Source organism: Lithobates pipiens, unplaced genomic scaffold (genome assembly GCF_037356315.1).
Source record: "Lithobates pipiens isolate NorthernLeopardFrog02 unplaced genomic scaffold, aLitPip1_a1.2 Scaffold_18, whole genome shotgun sequence".
NCBI lineage: Eukaryota > Metazoa > Chordata > Amphibia > Anura > Ranidae > Lithobates > Lithobates pipiens.
In genome coordinates this window covers 405935781-405961318 of record NW_027507758.1, presented here as the reverse complement: position 1 = coordinate 405961318, position 25538 = coordinate 405935781, and the positions used below count along the sequence as shown (strand labels likewise).

Sequence of the window (25538 nt, the reverse complement as noted above, 5' to 3'; positions counted from 1 at the left end):
CAACAACAGGAGTCTGAAGAGGAGTCAGAGGAGGATGGTGCCGGGGCGGATGAGGAGGAGCAAGAAGAGCATGCTTTAAACCTTTCTGGGATCCCTGTTGTTGTGCGTGGATGGGGAGAGGAGAATGAAGAGGACAACATTATCCTGGATGATGAGCAGGAGCCAGGCCACCACACCGCTTCCACTTTAGTGCAAATGGGGGCCTTCATGCTCCAGTGTTTTAATAGGGACCCCTGTATAAAAAGCATAAGGGTCAAGGACCAGTACTGGGTGGCAACGTACTTAGACCCCCGGTACAAACACAAAATAGCGGAAATGTTACCGCCATCACAGAGGGCTGTCAGAATGGAGCACTTCCAGGCCTTGCTTCGAGAAATGCTGCATTCTGCTTTTGCGTGCGCTGGCAGAGGAGCAATTCCCACTCCCAGAGAAGGAGTTGCGGGTACCAATCCAACAGCGCCTGCAAGAAGAGGCCGGTTTGAAGATGTGTTGGTGACTTCGGATATGAGGTCATTCTTTCAGCCGACCCATCGACAGGTGTCATCCGGATCCAGCATCAGGGAACGCCTAGACCGTCAGGTGTCCGACTACATCGGGTTAACGGCCGATGTGGACGCTCTGAGGAGTGATGAACCCCTGGACTACTGGGTGGGCAGGCTTGACCTCTGGCCAGAGCTTGCTCAATTTGCAATCGAACTGTTGGCTTGCCCCTCATCCAGTGTCCTGTCCGAAAGGACGTTCAGCGCAGCAGGGGGGATCTTGACCGATAAGCGTACTCGCCTAGCTCACGACAGTGTTAACTACCTCACATTATGAGGGGCTCCCACCATCCCTGTGCTGTGCTGACTTCCTCCTGGGGCTGCTTATTATGAGGGGCTCCCACCATCCCTGTGCTATGCTGACATCCTCCTGGGGCTGCTTAATATGAGGGGCTCCCACCATCCCTGTGCTGTGCTGACTTCCTCCTGGGTCTGTACCTCTGCTGTGCATATTATGAGGGGCTCCCACCATCCCTGTGCTGTGCTCATTATGAGGGGCTCCCACCATCCCTGTGCTATGCTCATTATGAGGGGCTCCCACCATCCCTGTGCTATGCTGACTTCCTCCTGGGGCTGCTTACGGTGCAGGTGTCAGTGCTGTATATCACGGTGCTGGTGTGAGTGCTTTGTCACGCTGCTGATGTCAGTGCTCTCTATCACGGTGCTGGTGTCAGATCACTCTATCACGGTGCTGGTGTCAGATCACTCTATCACGGTGCTGGTGTCATTGCTGTATGTCACGCTGCTGATGTCAGTGCTCTCTATCACGGTGCTGCTGTCAGTGCTGTATATCACGGTGCTGGTGTTAGTGCTTTATGTCACGCTGCTGATGTCAGTGCTCTCTATCACGGTGCTGGTGTCAGATCACTCTATCACGGTGCAGGTGTCATTGCTGTATGTCACGCTGCTGATGATCATCTCCTGCACCCTCTTCTTTGCCTACCCTGACCTTCCCTCTCCTCCATTGCCTTCATGCGCTCCACAGTCCTGAATTGTCACAACAATTTCCCATATAATAAAAGAATGCTTGTAGTTGTCGATCCCAGATTCACCTCATACATGTGTTATGTCATTGGCCATGTAATTATTTTGTGGCTGCAAATTTGACCTGGAGGTTTGCAAAGTTCGCCTCCCATTGAAGTCAATGGGGCCCGCCGCGAACGTTGCGGTTTGCGAACTATCGACTGCGTTCGCGGTCCGCGTTCGCGAAACGTCCCGTCGGAAGTTCGTCCATCACTAATCAGAACCTGTATGTCTCATACACACTATCAGATTTTCTGATGAGTTTTTCCTTCAGATTTACCAAAACCATGTGGTGCAAGGGCCTGTTTGATTGTATACACATTGAAACTCCAAAGGTTTGACATCATATTATATGATTTTGGTAAATCTGAAGGAAAAACTCAGCGGAAAATCTGATAGTGTGTATGGGGCTTTAGTGATTAGATTCTTCAAGGCCCTTACCCAGTCCAGACCAATAGTAATTAGTGGGACTTATCTGTTGTTCTACAGGTTCTGACCAGGGAATTCTTTGAGCCTATTGATTTAGCCTCCCTGAGACTGATTACATTAAAACCTTTACATTACATTAAAACCTTTTTTTAGTGGCTATAACGACAGTAGAAGGATTAGTGAGCTTCAAGCCTTGTCAATCAGGAAGCCGTTTTTTTTTCTATTGTTCTCAAAACAGACCCTGATTTTTTACCGAAGATCGTTTCGGTCCAAAATTGAGTTCAGGAGATTATACTTCCTACATTTTGCACTAATCCATTGGGAAAGAAGGAAGAAGAATTCCATACTTTTGGATGTTAAGAGAGCAGGCCTACCTCAAAACCACTAAGAATATTAAGCGTTCAGGCTCATTATTTGTTTTATATGCTAGTAGTAAGAAAGGAAGGCAAGCTTCCAGGGGAACCATTGCCAGGTGGTTGAAAATGGCTATTACCGATGCCTATTCTTTTTCAGTTCAAGAGTCTAGTTAGTATTCTGGCTCATTCTACAAAAGCTTCGGTGGTGAGTTGGGCAGAGAAAGCTGGCGCCACCCCCAAACAGATTTGTAAAGCAGCTTTGTGGATGAATCAGACGACCTTTGCCCGTTCTGACAGCTGGCAATCAAGCTTTCGAAAGGAAGGTCTCACAGGCTATTGTCCCACCCTTATGGGGTAAGTCTTGATTATCCTCTTGGATGCTGTCCTGAAAGACATTTTGGGAAAATTCAAGTTAGACTTGCCAGTAACTTGTTTTCCAATAGTCTTTCACGACAGTAATATCATGCCCTTTGTTTTGGTGTATACTATGACATTACTGTTGCTTATATGTTTCAGCTGGGTCTGGAGGTTCTCTTCAAACAATGAAGGCAAGCTGGGTGGAGGCCTCCTATTAAAGCTTTGGATTATGAGGCATTTCCTGTTTTGGGGGGGGCCATGATCTCTCAGTGCTGTCCTGAAAGACTATTGGAAAACGAGCTTAACTTGATTTTTTTTTTTTTTTTCACTGGCAATGCTAGTAAGCACACTTGCTGTAAAATTGAATTTAATGTGGTACCTTGAGGCTTTTTGACCTCTAGCAATGACCCCTAAATTTTTTTTATCTGGTACTTACTTGAGCATGAATGGTTTCAGTATTGCAATCCCCAATAAAAAGAACATCATTACTGAAAGGCCCATCATGGTGAACCCCAACAGCATTGCTCTGTCTTCACCAGCATTGGACACTTGCTTCTTCATCTTATCAGATGTCTTCACCCCATCGCTGCCACTCTCTTTCCTCTTCTCCTTGCCGGATACTGGAGAAAAGGCTTCCCTTAAAATAGCAGAGAATCCCGTTATCATATGCACATGTTTGAATTAAAGTATATATAACCTCTCACCTTGTAAAACAATCCATTTAGTTTAAAATATTTAAAATAGAAATGAAAGGCAAAACATCTGTGCTGTCCACAAGGTTTAGGAGTGTGTCTATGGGAATGTTTGACCATTCCTCCAGAAGCACATTTGTGAAGTCAGGCACTAATGTGGACGAGAAGGCCTGGCTTACAGTCTCATTTGACTGTATGTTGCTACTGGGCCATTTAAGTAAAATATGCCTGCCATTAAGGAGTTACCCATAGCTATAGCAGACCACACTGCTGAGGACACAGCAGAACCAGGAGCCTAGTGCAGTCTGATCGTATACCAGTAATTATTTTTTTTAGAAAGCAATAGCATCTGTTATCATTTATGGAGAAAACAGTTTGCATAATTCTATCAGATTGCTATAAAAGATTTTTAAATATGATAGTACTAGTTTTGTAGTGATATTGTGCAATAGAATGTCAAATAATGATTCCGGGGTCCTGTCATATATAGTAATTATTAGGAATTCCCACACAAGATGCCACACCCTAGAGTTATTGATCTTCCCAAACTTCCCAAACTACACATGCTACATATCTAAATAAATCCAACTTGCAGCTAAAAAGTCAGTGAAATCGTTCACAGACAGTAAAACTAGAAGAATTCTCCTCTGAATCCCGTGCAGTCGCTTGTCGCCAGTCCTCTTCAACATATACATCCGCCCACTCTTCCAAATCCATCAGATTTTCAGACCTCTGCTTCCACTCGTATGCTGAGGACACGCAACTTTACTTCCGTATCACTTTAATAGAAGACTGGATGACCTCTAACTCCCTCAAACTCAACAAATCAAAAACGGAGCTTCTTATCCTACACTCAAACCATAATTCCTGAACCGAGACCTCCTGGATACCACCCGCCATCTTTGGGCAGACCATCTCCCAAAGACCAAGGCCAAGAGTCTCGGGGTCATTTTTGACTCACAAATGTCCATGGATGCACAAATAGGAGCAGTAGTCAGTGGTTCTCACCATCTGCTAAGCCTGCTACGCAGACTCATCCCTTTTATTAAAAAGAATGACAAAGCAGTGGTAGTTGGAACAGTCATTAATTCACGACTTGACTACACAAACTCACTTTACATAGGATTACCCCAATATCAACTTGCGTGATTACAACTTATCCAAAACACGGCGGCAAGGCTGATAACAGGAAAAAAAACCCTGGGAATCAATCTCCCCTTCCTTGAGGAACCTACATTGGCTAACCATAAAGAATGGGATCACATTCAAGACCCTCTGCCTCACCCACAAATGGGTGCATAGAGACGCTCCTCAATACCTAATTGAGAAAATAAATCGCTACACACCAAACCGCAGTCTTCAATCATCTAACAAAAACCTCCTCCTCGTTCCCAAATCCCGGTACAAATCAAAGGGGGATCGGAGATGTGCTGTCCAAGGACCACATCTATGGAACGCTCTACCAACCAACATCAGCCTGGAAGAAAACCACCAGGCCTTTAGGAAAAAACTCAAGACCTTCCTCTTTTAGAAGATGGACAACTAAGCTCTTCGCAGCGCCTTGAGGCAATTTAGTTCACGTTGTGCGCTATACAAATATTTCACTCACTCATTTCACTCACTCAACTATAGAGTTTCTAAAGGCAGCTAGGCTATTCATTTTGCTAATTAATTTTTCCTAGAGCCTAGTCAATGTGATGAAATTTCAATTTGCAACGAATACCCAGTTGGCCTGTAAGGAAAAATAAATCTGAATTTTTTCTTGCAAATGATTGAATGATGGAAGTCAACAAAGCTTCACCCCATTCAGTATGCTCTGTGGAAAATTCCCTTGCAAAGTAAACGGCGTAAATAAATCCCTATAAATATATTAATAATAGGTGGAAATTGTGAAATTAACTATTATATATTATATTGATAATGTTCCAATTTGTACAAATGGACTTATTCTTTCTGGCAGACATTTCTTTTTTTACAACAAGCAATGCTTGATACCAAGAACTCTATTTTAATTTGGACCTTTGTCCTCCTTGACGATCACATATCAGGCACAGTTTGTACACTGTTGAGTAACTATAAAATGTGTCATATTACTGGTTAATCTTTTATGGATATAGATACTGTCATTTGCAGAGACTGGGTATTTTTTTACCACATCATAAATTCTTTAAAAGAAATTCACACCTCTACACAATGTCTACTGGCGTGAACGCATTCAAGGTCATGAAAACTGGGCCTTTAGTTGTATGGATCTAATTTTAGCCTTTATCTTGGCTGTTCTTATGTCAAATCGTATCAGCTGATACATTTGTCTATCAAAGTACATTTCGTATTTTATGAAAGTGCACAGGCTTACAGCTAATTGGTTACACTTTTGTAAAAACGTATGCATACTGGATTGCAGCACAGATTCTCCTGCAGCTTGTAGTGGTGTTTGTAAAGCTGGGAGGTACGGTATATATACCACATTTTGAATAAGAGTGTCATTGGAAGGGGTAGGAGATGCAGACTATATGCAGAATAAGAAGGTGCCTTAGGCAAGACTAGGCGAAACATACTAAAATCTGAATAATGGGGTGTCATTGTTAGGGCTAGGAAGTCTATACCACAGTCTTAGTAAGCATACATCAATGCATTATGAGGCCTTAGGCCGCGTACACACGGGCGGATTGTCTGTCCAACTTAGTCTGCTGAACCGTGTTTCAGCGGACAATCCGCTCGTGTGTGGGCTTCAGCGGACTTTTTCAGCGGACAATCTGACGAACAAAGTCTTACGGAATTTCCGTAAGACAGTCCGTTCAAACTTGGTTTTGTCCGTCCAAACTTGGTTTCAGCGGACAATCCGCTCGTGTGTAGGCAAGTTGGACGGACTAAGTATGGCGCATGCTCAGAAAGGATTTACACGGCCGAAGGTTGCATTGCAGTGTATAGGATGTCGTTTTTCTAGTCCCGTCGTACGTGATGTACACGTCATCACGCACGCTTTCAGCGGACTGTCTGCTCATCGTGTGTGGTCAAGTCCGTTCATGCAAATTTTGAACGGATTGTCTGTCGGATTGTCTGACGAACTTAGTTGGGCAGACAATCCGCCCGTGTGTACGCGGCCTTAGTGTTTGTTCCAAATTTTATATTATCTTATCACTCGTTTCAAGTGCCTTGAAAAAGTATTCATACCCTTTGACATTTTCCACATTTTGTCATGTTACAACCAAAAACGTAAATGTATTTTTTGGGGATTTTATATGCTAGACCAGCACAAAGTGGCACATAATTGTGAAGTGGAGGGAAAATGACGTGTTTTAATTTTTTTTTTACAAATATCTGAAAAGTGTGGCATTTGTATTCAGCCCCCTTTACTCTCATACCCCCTAACTAAAATCTAGTGCAGGGGTCAGCAACCTTTTTGCACTTGAGGGCCGGATTCAATGTATGTGAATGCATGGAGGGCCACATTTACTGCTAATAAATGCACCTCTGGCCTCCTTTTCATTAAACAGCCCCTACACATTTGGACCCCTTTACATTACACAGCCCCTCCTGCATATTACACAGCACCCCCCAATCACTTTTATTGCTGTCAGAAGGAATGTAAACATCCTTTGTGAATGTAATAGGCAGTGACAAGTACTCTTTATGGAGGGATCTGGGGTCTATAAGATTCCAAGTCTCTCCTTTGCACTTAAAAGCATTCAAAACGCCAAGTTTGTCTGTTTTGAATACTGTGAGTTTTAATAATCTGGTGCCTTTAAGTCGTCTGGAAACCGCAATTGATGTCATGACATTGCTTCCGGGTTACTAGATCCGAGACCCATTCAATGCTGATTCTGGGTCTCCGGCCAGCCGGCGGAAGTGCCGGCTGCCCGCTCGGGCCTCCCGGGGGGATGGGAGAGCCTGTGCAACCCGTGGAATGTGGCAGAAAGGGGCGGCATACCCTCCCGCTGCTTGGGATAACAGTTGAATGGCTTCTTGGCTGCATTGGTTGTTATCCCAAGAAAGCCAACCGCCAGCTCTAAAAAAAAAAAACGGACGCATGCAGCTGCATGCATTAACCCGGTACAACCCCTTCAAGCTGAGGCTACATATTTGCATATGGTTGGTGTGAAGGGGTTAAAATATGCGCGGGCTGGGTCCACAAGAATTCATCAAGTGCACTGCCAACCCCTGATCTAGTGGAACGCATTGCCTTCAGAAGTTACCTAATTAGTAAATAGAGTCCACCTGTGTGTTATTTAATCTCAGTATAAATACAGCTGTTCTGTGAAGCCCTCAGAGGTTTGTTAGAGAACCTTAGTGAACAAACAGCATCAGGAAGCACCAGACAGATCAGGGATAAAGTTGTGGAGAAGTTTAAACAGGGTTAGGTTATAAAACAATATCCCAAGCTTTGAACATCTCACGAACCTGTTCAATCCATCATTTGAAAATGGAAAGAGTATGTCACAACTGCAAACCTACCAAGACATGGCCGTCCACCTAAAGGTAAGCATTAATCGGAGAAGCAGCCAAGAGGCCCATGGTAACTCTGGAGGAGCTGCAGAGATCCACAGCTCAGATGGGAGAATCTGTCCACATGATATCATGCACTTCACAAATCTAACCTTTTATTGAAGAGTGGCAAGAAGAAAGCCATTGTTCAAAGAAAGACATAAGAAGTCCCATTTGCAGTTTGTGAGAAGCCATGTGGGGGGACACAGCAAACATATGGAAGAAGGTGCTCTGTTTAGATGAGACCAAAATTGAACTTTTTGGCCTAAAAGCAAAAGGCTATGTGTGGAGGAAAACTAACACTTCACATCACCCTGAACACACCATTCCCACCATGAAACATGGTGGTGGCTGCATCATGTTGTGGGGATGCTTTTATTTTTCAGCAGGGACAGGGAAGATGGTCAGAGTTGATGGGAAGATGGATGGAGCCAAATACAGGGCAGTCTTACAAAACCTGTTAGAATCTGCAAAAGACTTGCGTTTGGGGCAGAGGTTCACCTTCCAGCAGGACAACGACCCTAAACATACAGCCAGAGATACAATGGAATGGTTTAGATCAAAGAATATTCATGACCTAAATCCAATTGAGAATCTGTGGCAAGACTTGAAAATTGCTGTTCACAGACGCTCGCCATCCAATCTGACAGAACCTTAGCTATTTTGCAAAGAATGGGCAAAAAAATGTCACTCTCTAGATGTGCAAAGCTGTTGGAGACATATCCAAAAAGACTTGCAGCTGTAATTGCAGCGAAAGGTGATTCTGATTCTGCAAAGTATTGACAAATGCATGCCATACTTTTCATATATTGATTTGTAAAACATTGTTAAAACCATCTATCTTTTTCCTTCCACTTTACAATTATGTGCCACTTTGTGTTGGTCCATCCCATAAAATATATTTACGTTTTTGGTTGTAAAATGACAAAATGTGGAAAATTTCAAGGGATATGAATACTTTTTTCAAGGCACTGTATCTTCATTATTGGAAACTCTGGGGAAAAAAATTTAAGAATAGCATTGGAAATTGCTAAATTCTGGTAAATGCTAAATTCTGAATAAGAGGGTATCATTGGAAGGGCTAGGAGGTATGTACAGACATTTGAATTAGAGGATGCCATTGGAAGGACCAGGGGGCATATAGTACAATCTGAAAGACAGGTTGTTATTGTAAGTACTAAGAGGTATATACTAAATTTTCAATAAGAGGGTCTCATAGGAAGGGCTAAGAGTTATAATACATTCTGAATTAGAGGGCGACATTAGAATTAGTTAGGAGGCAGGCAGGATGTGAGACGGAGCGTCCACCCGAGGGGAGGGGCTAGCCGGCGCTTTCCGTGCCGCGGACGGGATGGAGGAAGCAGTGCGGTGGCTGGAGGAGTATGAGGCACCGACCGAAGCCCCATCCGGGATTGATGTGCGATTCGCCCTGAGCCGCAGCGCGATGGCACGTGGACCTGGAGCCCCCGGTATCCAAGCCGACCACGGGGAGGGAAAGGATTGAAGGTCCTGGGCCGGCCGAATCCCCCCCCCTTCGGCTCTCTCTTCCCCTTCTCCCTCCTTCATAACGAGTGCTGGAAACTTTTGCAGGACCGTACGGAGCTGCTGAAAACTCGGAGGAACACACTAAAGGAGGGTAACAATTATTGGTTAAAGTGCCTGAGTTTTTAAACAAGGTGTTTGCTGCGCTGGGACTATCCCATCTATGTACATAGCAATCTTCTGGGTGGAAAGTAGTGGCTTAAAGAGAACTTGGACTGGGAGAACATCTTTAATATCCTGAATGGGAACTAATTTACCCTTGTTTGAGTTGGAGTTTTGATATCAACAGGAATATATCATCTCAGATGAACTCTGTGGGTAATATACTGTGTAATATTAACCTCTAAAAGGGCCACGCTGAATTGAAAGCTTGCTGGGAAAGACACAGGTCCTGGAACAGTGTAGAAAGCCCTGTAAGTGGTTGCCGTGGCATATGCAAGGGAATACGTCCCATCTGCAAGGTGTGTAATCATAGGAATTTAACCAGCCCTGGGGCTGATCATGATTGTCCTCACATTGGGGAGTGTTATATTCTGGTGATAACATTCAGAAAGGCTATCTGTGATAAGATTTGTTTATAATACTCACCCACATTGGTTTAAACGCAATTGAGGCAAATTCACAGGATCGGTTCAGGGATACTATGGTCTGAAGTCCCTTCTGGTTTTGCTGGGTGGAAACTGTTTGAGTGCATATCCACGGTGTATTTTCCTATTAAGTAAGCGGAGGACCTGACTATAACCTCGGACATGGAAAAGGACCATATTATAGTAGAGGTATATACAGTGGGGATCAAAAGTTTGGGCACCCCAGGTAAAAATGTGTATTAATGTGCATAACGAAGCCAAGGAAAGATGGAAAAATCTCCAAATGGCATCAAATTACAGATTAGACAATCTTATAATATGTCAAAAAAAGTTAGATTTTATTTCCATCATTTACACTTTCAAAATGACAGAAAACAAAAAAAGGCGTCTGCAAAAGTTTGGGCACCCTGCAGAGTTAATATCTTGTACTGCCCCCTTTGGCAAGTATCACAGCTTGTAAACACTTTTTGTAGCCAGCCAAGAGTCTTTCAATTCTTGTTTGAGGTATCTTTGCCCATTCTTCCTTACAAAAGTGTTCCAGTTCTTTGAGAATTCTGGGCTGTCTGTCACGCACTGCTCTTTTAAGGTCTATCCATAGATTTTCAATAATGTTGAGGTCAGGAGATTGTGAAGGCCATGGCAAAACCTTCAGTTTACGACTCTTGATGTAATCCATCGTGGATTTTGAGGTATGTTTAGGATCATTATCCATTTGTAGAAGCCATCCTCTCTTTAACTTCAGCTTTTCCACAGATGGCATCAAGTTGCCATCCAAAATTTGCTGAAATTTTATTGAATCCATTTTTACTTCTACTCGTGAAATGTTCCCTGTGCCACTGGATGCAATACAACCCCAAAGCATGATTGATCCACCCCCATGCTTAACAGTTGGACAGAGGTTCTTTTCATTAAATTCTGTGCCCTTTCTTCTCTAAACGTACCTTTGCTCATTCTGGCCAAAAAGTTCTATTTTAACCTCATTGGTCCACAGAACTTGTTTCCAAAATGCCTCAGGCTTGTCTATATGTTCATTTGCAAAGTTCAAACGCTGATTTTTGTGGTGAGGACATAGAAGAGGTTTTCTTCTGATGACTCTTCCATGAGGACCATATTTGTGAAAGTATCTCTTTATAGTGGAATAGTGTACCACAACTCCAGTGTCTGCCAGATCTTTCTGGAGGGATCGTGCAGTCAAACGTGGGTTTTGAATTGCTTTTCTCACAATCCTGCGAGCTGTTCTGTCTGATATTTTTCTTGGTCTTCCAGATCTTGCTTTAACTTCCACTGTTCCTGATGACTCTTAATTACATTCCGAACAGAGGATATTGACATCTGAAAACGCTTTGCTATCTTCTTATAGCCTTCTCCAGCTTTGTGAGCGTCAACTATTTTCAGTTTCAGTTTTCTAGACAACTGCTTAGAAGAACCCATGGTGCTGATTGTTGGGGCAAGGTCAGATGAGTCTGGCCATTTAAAACCTTTGAGATTGACATCACCTAGTCTTCCCAGATGATGATTGAGAACAATCCATGACACTGGCAGATCTCAGCTTTGCAAAGGGGGCAGTGCATGCTATAAATTCTGCAAGGTGCCCAAACTTTTGCAGACGCCATTTTTTTGTTTCTGTAATTTTGAAAGTGTAAATGATGGAAATAAAATCTAACTTTTTTGACATATTATAAGAATGTCTAATCTGTAATTTGATGCCATTTGGAGATTTTCCATCTTTCCTTGGCTTCGTTATGCACATTAATACACATTTTTACCTGGGGTGCCCAAACTTTTGATCCCCACTGTACAGGAAAGTCAGTCTTCGGAGAACATTCCACCGTGAGAAGCCGTGTGACGTTCAAAGGATGGAGGCAGGCAAATCCAAGTCACATACGGCTCAGGAACTTAAGAGGCTGCAACTGCTGCATTAAGTGCGCTTTATGTAATATTAGATAAGGCTGTGCTGTATTGAAACCATCAATTAGCGTGGACAGGCCTGTTTATCAAAGCGGTGATGGCTGCGCCTCAGACAGCTATTCTCAGGACAAGGTCGCACCATAGGATAGGAAGTCACTACCTCCTTGCTGCGACTGAGGTGAACTGTGAATAGCCCCTGACACGTAATGTGACACCCCCTTCCAGAAGTAAAACTTGAAATGATTCTTACATTAGTTCCGGGGAGAGGTATTGTACATGTGGGATGAAGAGGCATTGACTGTGCGTGTGGGGCCGTCCTGTGTAATAATCCAGAGAAAGCAAACAACCGTAGATTTATAAAAGGAGGTGGGGACTTAAAATAGGGAGCTGGGTTGAACATCGAATAAATCCACTAAAAGTGGAGCCCCAAAACCTCTGAAGGAGAAAATAATGGATAGCACGATCCAACAATATATGACTCAAGGAGTCAGCCCTAAAAATCCTGGAACAGAGAAGAAACAGCAGCCGGTCTTGGAAAAGAAAAAAGGTTTCCGAAAGACATAAAGAGGGGAGAGCACATCAATCTAGTGCAGAGCTAACAGATAGTGAAATGGAAAGTAGTAAAGTCGATGAACCAAGATTGGAGGACCTTCCACCTACAAAAGGGGAAATGCTTGTGATGTTGCGGAGACTGGAAAATGCGATTAAAACAGACATTAAAGGGCTACGGCACGATCTGGCTGGTCTACTAGTGAGAGTAGAGGCCACCGAGAATCGGCTGGAACAACAGGCCCACAAGTTAAGTAAAATGATGGAACAACTAAAGTAAACGCAGAGGGAAATGATGTACAAATTGGAAGACCATGAGAACTGGAGTAGAAGAAAAAACATAAGGATCAGGTCGGTCCCGGAGGTAAAAGGTGAAGACTTAAAAAAAATATTTGAAACTATATTTTCCCAGTGTTGGAGTGACGAGATAGAAGAAGCCCCAAGAATTGACAGGATACATAGAATTGGCAGGGTAAGATCTCTAGGTACTGAAAGACCTCACGACATAATCGTGAGATTCACCTTCTTTGAAGAAAAAGCTGTGCTATGGAAAAAGTTAAGAGGGATGAGCCCCCTGCAATATAATGGAATCGAAGTGCAGGTCTTCGCGGACATAGCGGCCGAGACGTTAGCTAGGCGGCGATTACTGCAACCTCTGTTGGCAGAAATGAGAGCACGGAATGTGAAATACAACTGGGGGTTTCCGGCATGCCTAATGGGAGTTAAAGACGGTAGCGCGGCAAGGCTTAGATGCCAGGAAGATTTGGTGGACTTTTGTAGTAAGCTCGACTTGCATATACCGGATCTCCCGGGCTGGTTTAACAAAGGAGAACATCCCAGTTAGCAGCCGGGCGGTTTTGGCTGATGGGGGGGGGGGAGGCTAGTTAAGAAGACATGGGAGATCAAAAGGGGAGTCAGGACAGGGGCCTACTCATTCCTCCCAAAATGGGGGGAATGAGTAGAGGCGCTGGTTTGGTAGCTCAAGACACCGAAACAAGTAGATTGGGAGGATGGTATGGGAGTATAAAACCATCACCCAATCAAGAGTCGAGAACAGACCACAGGGAGTGGGGGGAGAGGGAGGTTGGATGGGAGGGGGGGAAGGAGGGAGGGAGGGAAAAGAGAGGAAGGGACTGGCCGCACAACACCCCTGCAATCTAGGAAAATATTGGGACATGAATGGAAATTGCCGCAACCGAATAATGTGGGGAAGGGAAAGGAAAGGAAACGGGAGAATGGAAAAAAAGAGTAAAGTTTTAAATCGCTGGAACTACTTTCATTACTTACAATGTAAAAAGGATTGAACACGCCAACAAAAAGGCACAAGATCCTGGCTGAGTTAAAAAGATATGACGCAGATGTTGTCACACTGCAAGAGACACACATCTCCCTGGCATCAAACATTAGACTATATTCCAGGCATTTTCCGACTTGGTACTATAGCGACACGATATCCACGAGAAGCAGAGGAGTGGCATTTGGCTTCTCGAGAAAAACAAGGTTTCAACTAGAAGAAAAAATGAGTGATGCGGAAGGGAGATCTGTTTCTAAAAGAGAAATTAGACCATATGAATTGCACATTGGCTAATATCTACGCTCCTAATAGTAACCCCATTAGATATGTAAATACATTACTAAGAATTTTGATGGAATTTAAAAAGGGCCATGTGATGGGTAATATACATTTTTGTTTGAATCCGGGTGTGGACAGTACGTCTGGGACACAGAGGGTCAGAAACGAACAGTTAAAAAAATTCGAGAAAAATGTACACATTAACCAACTGGTAGATGCCTGGAGGATTTTGAACCCAAAGGCCCTAGATTACTCATTCTACTCCCCAGTCCACGGAACATACTCCCGCATTGACTACATTTTTATTGATCATGGTATATTGGATTGTGTGGTTGTGGCCGAGATGGGGGTGATTACCCTTTCGGACCACGCCCCAGTGAAAATTAAATTAAATATCCCCGGAAACTGCGTTAGGCCCGCTTCATGGCGGATTAATGAAGATTTGATACGCGATGAAGAAGGTAAGGCTAAAATAAGTAGCGAAATCGATCAGTACTTTGCAATAAACGAATTGACAGAGGTAGGAGGTCAAATACTATGGGAGGCACATAAAGCATACATCAGGGGAATCCTGATAGCTCTAGGGGCCAAAAGGAAAAAAATGCGGGCTGAAAATATTAAAACCTTAATGGAAGAGATTTATAAGTACAAAAACATAAAAAAGGGCCGTATCAAAAAGAGGTACTATACAAAAAACTAGTGGAGAAAAGGGAAGAACTGGAGGGCCTCTTGATACAGGAAACCAATAGGGCCTTTAATGGGCTGGCCCGGGAACGATACCTCTGGGGGGACAAACCAAGTAGATTCCTAGCCAAGATGCTCCGCAAAAAAAAATCAAAAAACTTTATAGGAAAAATGTTAAATAAGGAAGGCACCATGGTGTATACAACAAAAGAAATAGCGGAGACGTTTAGGAAATATTTTGAAGGGATATATTCGGATAGACCCCCAGGGATACAAGATGAAGTCAGAGTAAAGGACAATCCAGACTTTTTTTTAAAAAAAAAGCTAGACTCCCAAAAATAAGTACTCAAGATAGAGACCCTTGAGAGGCCAATATCGGAAGAGGAAATAAATAGAGCACTATCAACATCAGCCCCGGGAAAATCTCCCGGACCGGACGGGTTCACAATTTTTTATTACAAAAGATTTAAAGAGAGCCTGATCCCAAAAATATATCGTTATATAAAATGGGCTGGGGGAGGAATAAAAAATGAGTAAGGAAGCCCTATTCGCTACAATCACGCTAATCCAGAAAGAAGGGAAAGATCCAACACAATGTTCCAGTTTTCGACCAATTTCCCTGCTTAAAGTGGATACGAAACTCTATGCAAAGGTTTTAGCCGAGCGAATGAAGGGTCTGATGACAACGTTAATTCATCCAGACCAAGTGGGGTTTGTGTCGGGAAGGGAAGGAAGAGATAATGGCATAAGAACCCTTCTATTGCTTCAAAAGATGCGGGGGAGGGGAACCCCCAGTCTACTTATGTCGATGGATGCGGAAAAGGCATTCGACAGACTAGACTGGGGTTCATGTTTCAGACAAAGAATATGGGAATAGGCCCAAAAATGGTGCAGAAAATGAAAATCTTTTATCATCATCCAGGGGCGCAGATAAAAGTTAATGGGTTGGACTTGTCCTACTTCGAAATGCAAAGGGGGACAAGGCAGGGGTGTCCATTGTCACCCCCTCCTTTTGGTGTTGTCATTAGAACCCCTTCTTGCATCGATTCGGGTAAACCCAGACATACTAGGGGTAAAAATTGGGACGGAAGAACATAAACTCGCCGCATTTGCGGATGATATACTAGTGTATATGAGAAACCCTAAGATTAGTATGCCCAATTTAATAAAAATGCTAAAACAGTACGGCGTCCTTTCAAATTTTAAAATAAACCGGGTTAAATCGGAAATATTAAATATCAGTACCAGCAAAGCAGAGGAGCAAATGTTCCAGAGGGAATGGAAGTTCCCCTGGTGGAAGGAGCTAAAGTATCTGGGGGTTAAACTGGCCACCTCTGAGAAGAAAATGTACAGGCTTAATTACATAACATTATTACATGAAATTCAAGGAGAATGTAAAAAATGTGGAAATAGGCCATTATCATGGCTAGGGCGTATAAATACAGTAAAGATGATAATATTCCTGAAAATTCTGTATAAGTTTCAGATGATGCCGATTGCTCTTCTACAGGTGTATTTTGCAAAATTGAAATCGGTACTATCTAAATTTATATGGAAGAATAAGAAACCCAGAGTGGCACCAGCCACTATGCGACAACCAAAAATTAGGGGTGGGTTGGCGATGCCGGATGTTAAATTACATTATAATGCGGTCGTCTTATCAAGAACGACCAATAGGGACCAAAAGGGAGGCTACGCGAAAAAGGTGGGTAAATTCAGAGCACAGTAGTTGTAAGGTTCACTTAGGAAAGCAAATTTGGAACCCTCCCCATAAAAGGACATTGTCCTTAGATGGTAATAATATAACACAGAATGCACTGCGTATATGGGATAAGGTATATAAGAAAATAAATGGGAATTATAATTCACCTCTTATAGCATTAAAGGATAACGAATATTTTTTATTAGGGTGTAAGGAGATAGGAGGTAATTGGGTGAAGGCGGAAGCACAGTTAAAAGACGTAATCACGGCAAATGGCTTAGCACCCTTGCACGAAATAAAGAATAAAATAGAGATGATGGTGATTGATGATGGAGGTACGCCCAGCTTTCCCACTTCGTAAGAAAATTACCACACCTGATTCGAACAGGAGGGGAATTGACCCCCCTGGAACAACTTTGTATAACAAAGAACCCTAAGGGAATCGTCTCAAGATGGTATAAGTTATTGTTGGCGGAGGGGGGGACTGGGTGTCCCGCCATTCATCAAAAGATGGGAAAGGGAATTGGGCACACATAAAGATAATTTAACGTTAGGAAAAATATTTAAATTGGTCAATGGGTTGGCTGTAGATTCTAAGACGGCAGAGATGTGTTATAAATGCCTGGCAAGGTGGTATTACACCCCTGAGCGCAAGCGTAAATTCTACCCAGACTGTATAGGGGAGTGTTGGCGAGGCTGCAAAGAAGCGGGAACCATGGCCCACTTATGGTGGGGATGTCCAAAAATTAAAAAGTACTGGAATACAATTTTATCTCATATCAAAGAGATGAAATGGAGGAGCTGGCAAGGATTTAAAATGAAATGGTACATATCTGAAAGGCTAAGGGTATAAATCCCATATTGACTTAGATATCGTCTAGATCAAAAAAAATATATTTTTGTGGTTCTCTTTTTTTGCAGGGGTGGTCTGCGGCGTCAGTGAAGGGAGGGAGTAGGGGCCGGGTAGAAGGGGGGGGGGACAGTCTTATGTGGGAAAGAAGAAACGATTGTAAATAAATTACTAAAATATATAAAAAGCCAGAGAAATATAATAAATATAGGATGCAATATGGAAAACATATGTAAGAATATGCATCTATTAAGTAGTAAGTAAAAAAAAAAAAAGGGATAAAATCGCCACAATGATGTGAAGAAGGATGAGAGGGATTCTGAGCGGTAAGCTGATTTGACTCCGGTGGTAACAACGGAATTCACTGACTTGGTAATAAAAAAAGAAAAAAAAAACAAAAGAAAAAGAAGAGTTAGGAGGGATATACTACAATCAAAACGGGGCATCTTTGGAAGGGCTAGGAGGTTTATACTACATTCTGAGTGTGTCAGTGAAGGGCTGGGAGGTATATTAACCACCTCTGCTCGGGAAGATTTTACCCCCTTCATGACGGGCCATTTTTAGCTATTCGGCATTACACTACTTTAACTGGAAATTAAATAGTCATGCAACACTGTACTCAAATTAAATTTATATTTTTTTGCACAAACAGAACTTTCTTTTGGTGGTATTAGATCACCATTTCAGAAGATAGAGCCGGAAACGTCAATGATCCTTAATTAATTTTATTAATACATGAGAGAGTAAAAAATAGATATTTCTTTATTGTACATCATGGGACACAGTGCGCCATAGTAATCACTATGTGGGTATATAGGCACCCTCAGGTGATGGACACTGGTATACCCAATACAGGAAGTTCACTCCCTATATAACTCCTCCTCCTACCAGGAGTACCTCAGTTTTTGTAGCAAAGCAATATATCTAAACCCCAAAAGAGGGGAGGGACCTCTGTTTCCCCTAATATATATTCCAAGAAAAGGATTTTACAGGTAAGCTGTTATAGAAATCCTATTTTCTTTATCGTACACCATGGGACACAGAGCACCATAGTAATCACTATACCCAATATAATATATCACTATACCCAATACAGGAAGTTCACTCCCTATATAACCCCTCCTCCTATCAGGAGTACCTCCGTTTTTTTGCCAGTGTCTAAGGTGTTGGTCACGAGTGAAGATGTGCTCCGGGGAGCTCCAGGAGGGATCCATGCTGGATTTAAATAGCCTCCACAGACCGGATCCATCCAAAGTGTCACTGAGGCCAAGGTGGATGGTACCCAGGCCTCGTATACAAAGCACAAGGTTTTGCCTGTAACGCCTCTCTTTGCAGGGCTGGACCCCAGGACCCAGGGCTTTTTGGTCATGCTTACATTACCTAAAGCTTTTCCTGACGGGGGTGCTAATACAGGTCCATGGGAGTGGAACCCCTATAAAGGGACCCAGTCCTTGAAGGTTTGCTAAATGCAGCCCGGCGTGATGGGTGAAGTTTGGATCGATTTGTTACAGCTGTATCCTGCAGTGAGGAAAAGGTAAGGGAAGAAGCCTAGGAGCTGTAAAAAGTCCACCTATGTTTTTTTTCTTCCAGTAAAAATGTTGTCATGCCTTAGACTCCACTAGGAGTAATTGAACATACCTTAGTACGTTGCTTCTCAGTCAGCTCAGTGTCCCAGCTACATTATGTGTGTGGTCTCAGCAAGCCAGGGGGGATTCCTCATCCAGCAAAAGAACAGTATGTTCGTTTTTCCCCCCTGGGGGAAGGAAGGTACAACAGTAGGTGGTGTGGCAGCTTTCCTATGTTCGCTTATCCCCACATAACTTTTTAAAAATCCCACCTCCCCAGTCCTCCCTTCCCTCCCCTCTCGCTGGGCCTCCACTGACCAAAGCAGCATGCTAATGCCGATCGTGTGCAAACTACGGCTAGTTTAAACAGAGGGGAGGACATGTTGAATGATGGGGCGTGGCTTAAGGTGCGGCACCGTGTGAGGAACGTAAGTCGACGAGGCGCACACAGAGCAGGCGCTGGGGACAAAGACAGATGCTTCTCATCTAATGGCTACAGTCTGGCACACAGGACACGGGAGCGCTGGGGGCACTTAAGGATGCATACAAGCATTTCTAGTACAGGAAATAACATTTATACTCACCAAAGCTGAACTTTATTAGCAGCATTGTTTTTTGCTAGACTATTGCGCAGCGATTTGTGCATTTACTTAGTGCCTCTGCTTTTTCTGCTCAGCACTATGGATCCCAAAAAAACACCACAAAGGTACCAAAAACCCCACCCCCAGGCGCTGGAAACTCCAGCCATACCTCCACACTGTCATCCTCTCCTGAAATACCAGAGATGGCAAGCCAGTGTGAGTCATTGGAGCCAATTGGTGGTGCAGCCGCTTCTCACATCTCAGCCCCTGTGTACATGACTGAAGATGCATTTTCCTCCACCCTGCAGGGCCTAGAAGGAAGATTAGCAGCTTTAATCGCATCCTCCATCCAAAAGGATAGGAAGCATGTTAGATCCCTTCCCCCACCTTAGACCCTTTACCAAGGGATCAGTGGATACAGGATGAGGTTTTACCCTCAGGTGATCAGGAGGAAAGGCAAACGATTATTCCTCTGCAGAGGAGACAACGGTGGATGAACCTTTTTCAGCCTCACAATCTGAGAAATTGCTGGTACAATCTCTTAAAGAGATGGTTCATTCCACTTTTAAGTTACCCCTAACAGAGTTAGCTGAAAGTTCTAACCTAAAGTTTTAACCTAAAGAATTTCTTCTTTAGGTTCCTTAAAACCTTCACAGCCTTTGCATGCGTTTCCTGTCCATGCATTACTAGAACAGCTTATTTATGCTGAATGGGATCACCCGGATAAGCATTTTCTCCCTCCAAAGAGATTCACAGCACTCTATCCCATGGAGGAGAAATTCACCAAAAAATGGAATGTACCAGCAGTTGACGCTGCGATTTCCAGTGTGAATAAAAGTCTAACTTGTCCAGTAGACAATGCACGAATGCTTAAGGAACCAACAGATAAAAGGTTCAAATTCCTGTTAAAATCCTCTTTCCTTGTTCCGTTTCTCAGCCTACAGTCACTGCAATAGGCATCTGTCAGTCCCTAAAGAACCAGTTTAGACAAGCCCTTAAGGAGGTTCTTGCACAACAAGCCCAGGATTTGCCCGAACTACCAAAAGCATTATGTTTTGCCATAGACGCATTGAAAGATTCTATTCATTCTTGTGCTAGTACACATGTGTAGGATCCTGTGGTTAAAAAATTGGTCAGCCGAAGCACCATGCAAAAAGCTCCTGACTGGTTTTCCTTTTCATGGGGATCGGCTTTTTGGGGATGATTTGGACAAATACATCCAAATGATTTCTAGTGGGAAAACTACTCTTTTGCAAGTCAAACGAAAGTATACACGCCCTTCATTTAAGTGGACTCTTTTGCGCTACGGTCATCTGCCTCTAGGCAGTGACGACGGCCTCTGCCATCAGACTCTAGAGGAAAGCCTCAGGGTGAGGCCCAGGCACAAAAGAAGTCCTGGGGGCAGAAACCTGCAAAGCAGAATTCCAAAACCTCATCATGAAGGGGAGCTCCCCCTCGTCAGAGTGGGGGAAAGACTTCTGCAATACTCAGAAGTCTGGCAAGAGGAAATTCAGGACAGATGGGTCATCTCCACAATGACTCTAGGGTACAAACTAGAATTTCGGGAGTTTCCACCATCTCGTTTTCTGAGGTCAAACGTTCCCAAAGGTCCAGGGAAAAGGCAATCTCTGTTTCTGGCACTAGACTGATTACTGGCTCAGAGGATGATCATACAAATCCCCATAGAAGAGCAAGGTTTGGGGTTTTATTCAAACCTCCTTACGGTACCAAAACCTAATGGAGATGTCTAAAGAATCTAAACCAGTTCCTGAAGATCCGCTCTTTTTGCTTGGAGTTGATCAGGTCAGTGGTGTCTATCCTACTAGGAGGAGAACTGGCATCTATCGACATCAGGGATGCATATCTGCATGTCCCTATTTTTCCTTCTCACCAAAGGTTTCTGCGGTTCGAGGTAGAACAGCAGCATTTCCAGTTTGTAGCCTTGCCCTTCGGGGTAGCTGCAGCATCCCGGGTGTTTACAAAAGTCCTGGCCCCACCTCTAGCCAGGTTAAGGGCACAGGGCATAACAGCTTTGGCATACCTAGATGATCTATTGCTAATAGGCCAGTCAGTGGCTCGTTTAGATCAATGCGTGCGCATTACAACCAGTTACCTGGAAAGTCTGGGTTGGATTCTCAACCTAGAGAAGTCTTTCTTAAAACTTGGATACTTGGGTCTGATCATAGACACAGCCCTGAAAAAGGTGTTCTTGCCTCAGGCAAAGATCAACTCCATAAGAGAGCTAGTGCGGATGGTCAGGTCAAAAGGAGATCCCTCCATTCGCCTTTGCATGAGGTTGTTAGGAAAGATGGTGGCTTCATTCTCTATGCCCAGTTCCATTCGAGACTGTTGCAAAATCCTGTCTGCTTGGAACAAAACGATTCAAGCTTTAGACTTGCCAATGCGGCTGTCCCCAAGGGTGTCCCAAAGCCTCAATTGGTGATTACTAACCCAGAATCTGCTGAAAGGAAGATCCTTCAGACCAGTTATCTGGAAAGTGGTAACGACAGATGCCAGCCTTTTAGACTGGGGCGCAGTACTAGAGAAGACAACTGTCCAGGGACAGTGGTCAAGAACTGAAAGAGCCTTGCCCATCAGCATCCTAGAGATTGGGGCAGTGCTTCTCACTTTGAAGGCCTGGACTTTCAGGTTATGGGATTGTCCTGTCGGGATCCAATCCGACAATGCCACAGCTGTGGCTTATATCAATCACCAAGAGGGCACCCAGAGTCTCGCAGCACAGACAGAAGTGAGCCATATTCTAACTTGGGCAGAAAGGAATGTTCCATGCCTATCGGCAGTCATCATTTTGGGCGTAGAGAATTGGCAGGCAGACTACTTGAGTCCCCAACAGTTATTCCCAGGGGAATGGTCCCTTAACCCGACATCTTTCGGGCTGTTTACCAAAAATGGGGGACTCCGGACGTAAATCTTCTGGCGTCCAGATTCAATGAATGAATGAATGAATGAAATACTTGTATAGCGCACAATGCGAACTGAATCACCTCTAGGCGCTGTGGCAAGCTTTGATCATCTGCTAAAAGAGGAAGGTCTTGAGTTTTTTCCTAAAAGCCAGGTGATTTATCTTCCTGGCGGATGTTGATTGGTAGAGCATTCCATAGCCGAGGCCCTTGGACAGCGAATCTCCGATCACCCTTGGATTTATACCGGGCTTTGGGCACGAGGAGGAGGTTTTTGTTGGCTGATCGAAGACTGCGGTTTGGTGTGTAATGATTTATTTTCTCCATTAGGTATTGCGGAGCTTCTCTATGCACGCATTTGTGGGTGAGGCACAGGGTCTTGAACGTGATCCGATTTTTTACGGTTAGCCAATGTAAGCTCCTCAGTGAAGGAGAGATGGATTCCCAGGGTTTTTTTCCTGTTATCAGCCTTGCTGCCGTGTTTTGGATCAGTTGTAATCGCGCAAGTTGATATTGTGGTAATCCTATGTAAAGCGAGTTTGCGTAGTCCAGTCGTGAATTAATGATTGTTCCAACTACCACTGCTTTGTCATTCTAATAATATGAAGTTAGTCAATTTTGTGTCCAGAACGAGGGATCCACTCGCATGTGGAACAGATGCGTTGGTGACCCAGTGGGATGAGTTTTCACTGATTTATGCATTCCCCCCTATTCAGTTGCTGCCACAACTTCTTTTCAGGATAAAGCTGGAAAGAAATACGGTAATCCTGGTAGCCCCAGCGTGGCCCAGAAGGTCCTGGAATGCAGAGATCGTAAAGATGGCAGTGGAGGATCCATGGTCCCTTCCACTATGGCCAGACCTACTGTCACGTACCTGTTTGGTGAGCCTGATGTGTAGAGGAAGGCCTCTTGTACAACTCCAGCTTGTGAGCCACTGATAGTAAGACAGCGGGCTCAGGAGCACGGTGGAGTAAGAGTGCCTATGATCAGTCCAGAAGTCTGTATCGGTAGAAGCCGGGAACTCACAACAGGAAGCCGGATCACAGCCGAATAGCAGGAAAGTGGCCTTGCAGACTTGGCAGCAAATAGGCAGAGGTGCACCACAGGAAGCAGGAGCTTTGTAGCAGGCTGGATGGCTTGGAGCAGGGTCAGACAGGCAGATCAAGCAAAGGCAGCAGGCAAAAGCGTAGTCGGGTCACAAGCTGGTTGGCAACAGATGGGCAGATCAGGCATAAACAGCAGGCAGGAGCGTAGTTTGATCACAGGCAGGTTTGGCAACAGATGCAAGCAATAGGAACTGGAAACAGAGATCAGTCCATGGAAAGCCAGGGCTCAGGGCAGGAAGCAGGCAGGGGTAGTCGGGAGCAAGCCGGATCGGTAACAGGAGTCAAACACACGGGAAGCAGGATTCAAGTAAATGCTGTAGACCAAGCAGCAACCAGTTCAGCGTTGAAGCTCCATTTAAATAGGCTGACTGATGCCCGTTATGGTGACAGGTGCGCGCACGAACGCATGGTCACGTTCACATATGCGTATCTGCAGAGTCGTCTGTGGTTGTTCTGGTCATTCTTTGTTGGCACCTGTGCACAGGTATGCGCCTGCAAACAGCAGCTGTACTCCGCAGACGTCTTTCCTGACACCTACTTTCACAGGGGCCAATATTCCATCCTACCTTACGAATGCTAAGTTTAACAGCTTGGCTATTCAAACCCACATTTTGAAAAATGGAAGCCAGCTTCCAGAACTATATATTATAGAGTCTGGAGGGCTTATGTTTCCTGGTGTAAATCCAAGCGTTGGCACCCTCAGAGGTATATCATAGGCAGAATTCTCGCCTTTCTACAATTAGGGGTAGAGATGAAGTTGGCCTTGAGTACTATTAAGGGTCATGTCTCAGCTTTATCTGTCTTTTTATCAGGTGGATGTAAGACGGCAAGAGGATATCACCTTTGGGCACAGTGTGCTGCGGACAGCAGTATAGGTCCTCACCCCTACGGGTTGTGTCTCCCTGCCCTCAAATAGCATTGTTATGGGACATCCCACATAGTGATTACTATGGTGCTCTTTGTCCCATGGTGTACGATAAAGAAAATAGGATTTTTTATAACAGCTTACCTGTAAAATCCTTTTCTTGGAGTACATCATGGGACACAGAGGTCCCTCCCCTCTTTTGGGGTTTAGATATATTGCTTTGCTACAAAAACTGAGGTACTACTGGTAGAAGGAGGAGTTATATAGGGAGTGAACTTCCTGTATTGGGTATACCAGTGTCCATCACCTGAAGGTGCCTATATACCCACATAGTGATTACTATGGTGCTCTGTGTCCCATGATGTACTCCAAAAAAAGGATTTTACAGGTAAGCTGTTATAAAAATCATATTTTTATCACCACTAGGGTTTTTGATTTTTTTGCTATATAAACAAAAAAAAGACTGAAAATGTTGGAAAAAAAATTATATTTTTATTTCGGTTATAAAATATCCAATAAAATCAAATTTCTTAATTAAGTTTAGGACAAAATTTATTCTTGCTACATGTCTTGTGAAAAAAATCCCAATTAAGTGTATATTAACCACTTGCTTACTGGGCACTTAAACCCCCCTCAGTCCCAGACCAATTTTCAGCTTTCAGTGCTCTCACATTTTGAATGACAATTACTCAGTCATGCAACACTGTAACCAAATGATTTTTTTTGTCCTTTTCTTCATACCAATAGAGCTTTCTTTTGGTGGTATTAGATCACCTCTCGGTTTTTTATTTTCTGCGCTATAAATGAAAAAAGCCCGCAAATTTTGAAAAAAAATGAATTTTTCTTTGTTTCTGTGACAAAATTTAGCAAATTAGCAATTTCTCTTCATAAATTTTGGCCACAATTTATACTACTACACATCTTTGGTAAAAATAACCCAAATTTTTGCATATTATATGATCTGTGTGAAATTTATAGAGTCTACAAGCTATGGTGCAAATCATAAAGATTTGCAAAAAAAGATCACATCTGATGTACTAAGGCCTATCTCCATTCTTTAGACCCTAACAAGCCAGGAAAGTACAAATGCCCCCCAAATGACCCCTTTTTGGAAATTAGACATTCCAATGTATTTAGTAAGAGGCATGGGGAGTTATTTTAAGTTGTCATTTTTTCCCACAATTCTTTGCAAAATTACAATTTTTTTTTCCCACAAAATTTTCA

At 43.6% G+C, this 25538-nt stretch overlaps 1 protein-coding gene across 3 annotated transcripts in view; it reads right to left on the bottom strand.

Moving 5' to 3' along the window:
* The window catches only part of KCNMB3 (potassium calcium-activated channel subfamily M regulatory beta subunit 3), an 86137-nt gene that overhangs the window by 25969 nt on the left and 34630 nt on the right, over window positions 1-25538 (bottom strand). For 2 of the 3 annotated variants that reach the window (XM_077487932.1, XM_077487934.1), the window contains exon 2: window positions 3141-3341. In XM_077487932.1, the coding sequence (XP_077344058.1) occupies window positions 3141-3341 (201 nt within the window). The remainder of the gene's footprint in view (window positions 1-3140; window positions 3342-25538) is intronic. The other variant, XM_077487933.1, reaches the window with a different exon arrangement.